This window comes from Corticium candelabrum, chromosome 18 (genome assembly GCF_963422355.1).
Source record: "Corticium candelabrum chromosome 18, ooCorCand1.1, whole genome shotgun sequence".
NCBI lineage: Eukaryota > Metazoa > Porifera > Homoscleromorpha > Homosclerophorida > Plakinidae > Corticium > Corticium candelabrum.
The window spans coordinates 4328420-4330919 of record NC_085102.1 but is presented as its reverse complement, the minus strand read 5'-3'; the positions used below and the strand labels follow the sequence as shown (position 1 = coordinate 4330919).

The window sequence follows — 2500 nt, the reverse complement described above, 5'->3', positions numbered from 1 at the left end:
CCATCACACCACTTAAAAATCCCGAGTTCACAGTGTCTGTCTGTCTGATCTGAATTGAAGAACAGAGTAATGGATTGAAGTGGATTTGTTTTCTTTTGAACAATTGCTTGTTGTATATCTTTCGAAGTTTAAAATCAATAAAACAATATGTTTATCTGTCTGTCTGCCTGTCTGTGTCTGTCTGTCTGTCTGTCTGTGTCTGTCTGTCTGTCTGTCTGTCTGTGTCTGTCTGTCTGTCCGTCTGTCTGTCTGTGTCTGTCTGTCTGTCTGTCAGTCTGTCTGTCTGTCTGCCTGTGTCTGTCTGTCTGTATGTCTGTGTCTGTCTGTCTGTCTGTGTCTGTCTGTCTGTCTGTGTCTGTCCGTCTGTCTGTCTGTCTGTCTGTCTGTCTCTGTGTATGTTCATCAGTCCCTCCATCTATCTGTCTGGCCTTCAGTCTGTTTTGTCTATCTGTCTGTCCACCTGCCAGCCATACTCCACCCGCCCACACACACACACACACACACACACACACACACACACACACACACACACACACACACGCACACACACACGCACACACATCTCTCTCATTAATAATCCATCTTACTCTGTTGTACAGCAGCTTGTCCAAAAACTGCAGCAGTCTATCCCTTTCCAGCCGATCACACGTTTTCTCCAACATCACAGCAAAGTGTCTGGCATCATTGAATGGACCAATTTTGTCATGACATTTGCCGTAAACAATCGTCATCGCCTGCAAACAAAACACAATTTCTTACATTAACAAAATGCTTGTTGTATTTGCATTTGATCTTGTAAAGCTACTGACCTGAAGACACATTGCTTTCATTGACGCTTTCGATGCAAGTAAATAGCGATGATACAAGTCATTAAAAAACTCCAATCTATTGTGTTGATATCAATTAGTTAGAGTAATTGTTAATTCCTCGGTGTAACGGATGGAAAACAAACAAACAAATATGCAAAAAGTAAATAGACAGACAAACAGACAGACAGATAGACAGACAAACAGACAGCCAAATGGACAGACAGACAGACAGACAGACAGACAGACAGACAGACAGACAGACAGACAGATGGATGGACAGACAGACAGACAGATGGATGGACAGACAAACACACAGGCACACAGGTACACAAACAGACAGACAAAGACAGATATAGACAAACAACAACAAACAACACAACAACAAATAACAACAACAAACAACAAACAATAACAAACAGCCACAAACTAAACAAAAACACAACAAACACAACAAACAAACAAACAAAACAAACAACAACAAACAGCAACAAACAAACAACAAACAACAATAAACAACACAAAAAACAACAACACAACAACAAAAAAGCAACAAACAACAACAAACAAACAACAAACAATAACAAACAATAAACAAAAAACACAACAAACAAAACAAAAGCAACAACAAACAGCAACAAACAAACAACAAACAACAGCAACAGCAAACAACAACAAAAACAACAACAAAAGCAACAAACAACACAACAACAAAAAACAACACAAACAAGACAACAACAAAAAAACAAAAAAAAACAACAGCAACAACAAACAGCAACAAACAACAAAAACAACACAAAAAACACAACAACAAAAAAGCAACAACAACAACAAACAACACAACAACAAAAACCACAACAAACAATATAACAACAAACAAACAACAACAAACAACCACAAACAATAACAAACAATAAACAAAAAACACAACAATAAACAACAAACAAACAAAAACAAAAACAACAACAAACACCAACAAACAACAAACAACAGCAACAACAAATAAACAGCAACAGCAACAACAAACAACAGCAACAGCAACAACAAACAACAACAAACAACACAACAAACAACAAACAGCAACAAACAACAAACAGCAACAAACAACAACAAACAACAAACAACAACAAACAACAACAAACTTACGGATTATCAATCTGTTCTGGTTTGATATCATGCTCAAGCAGCAACCTCAAATAATAATCCCCAATTTTGATCTCATCCTGCAGACACTCATATCGAACTTCAAACTCTTGGTAATTCCACGAGATGACGTGTTGACCACCCAAATCCTTATCAACATGGAACGACCGGATCTCAGTCTCTAGTGCCTCCTTCAGCTCCTCTCTCGTCTTGTAATTCCATATGAGCGCTGGCTCTGCATGATCGACTTCAAATTGGTAATAGAAGTAGAGCCAGTTGACGTCTGCCTTGATTCTCTGTCTGCATTTTCGTAGAGCGACTTGCTGGTCGAAGGCCTCGTTGCGTTTGTTGCGGTTCTTTCCGACGCGCGATTTCCAGTGCATGAGAAAAGCCTCCACTTGACGGAGAGAGCCTTGCTTGGAGGGTTGGAGAGTCTAGAAATATAGAAATCTGACACATGCACATACATACACATGTGTGACACGAGCACACACACACACACACACACACTGACACACACACACACACACACACACACACACACACACACA

General features: G+C 39.5%; 1 protein-coding gene across 1 annotated transcript in view; it reads right to left on the bottom strand.

Annotated features, from left to right (window-relative positions):
• Positions 1 to 2500, bottom strand: part of LOC134193712 (dnaJ homolog subfamily C member 13-like) — a 35232-nt gene that overhangs the window by 20801 nt on the left and 11931 nt on the right. The window contains 3 exon segments of the mRNA XM_062662548.1: positions 588 to 734; positions 810 to 885; positions 1953 to 2383. Of these exon segments, the coding sequence (XP_062518532.1) occupies positions 588 to 734; positions 810 to 885; positions 1953 to 2383 (654 nt within the window).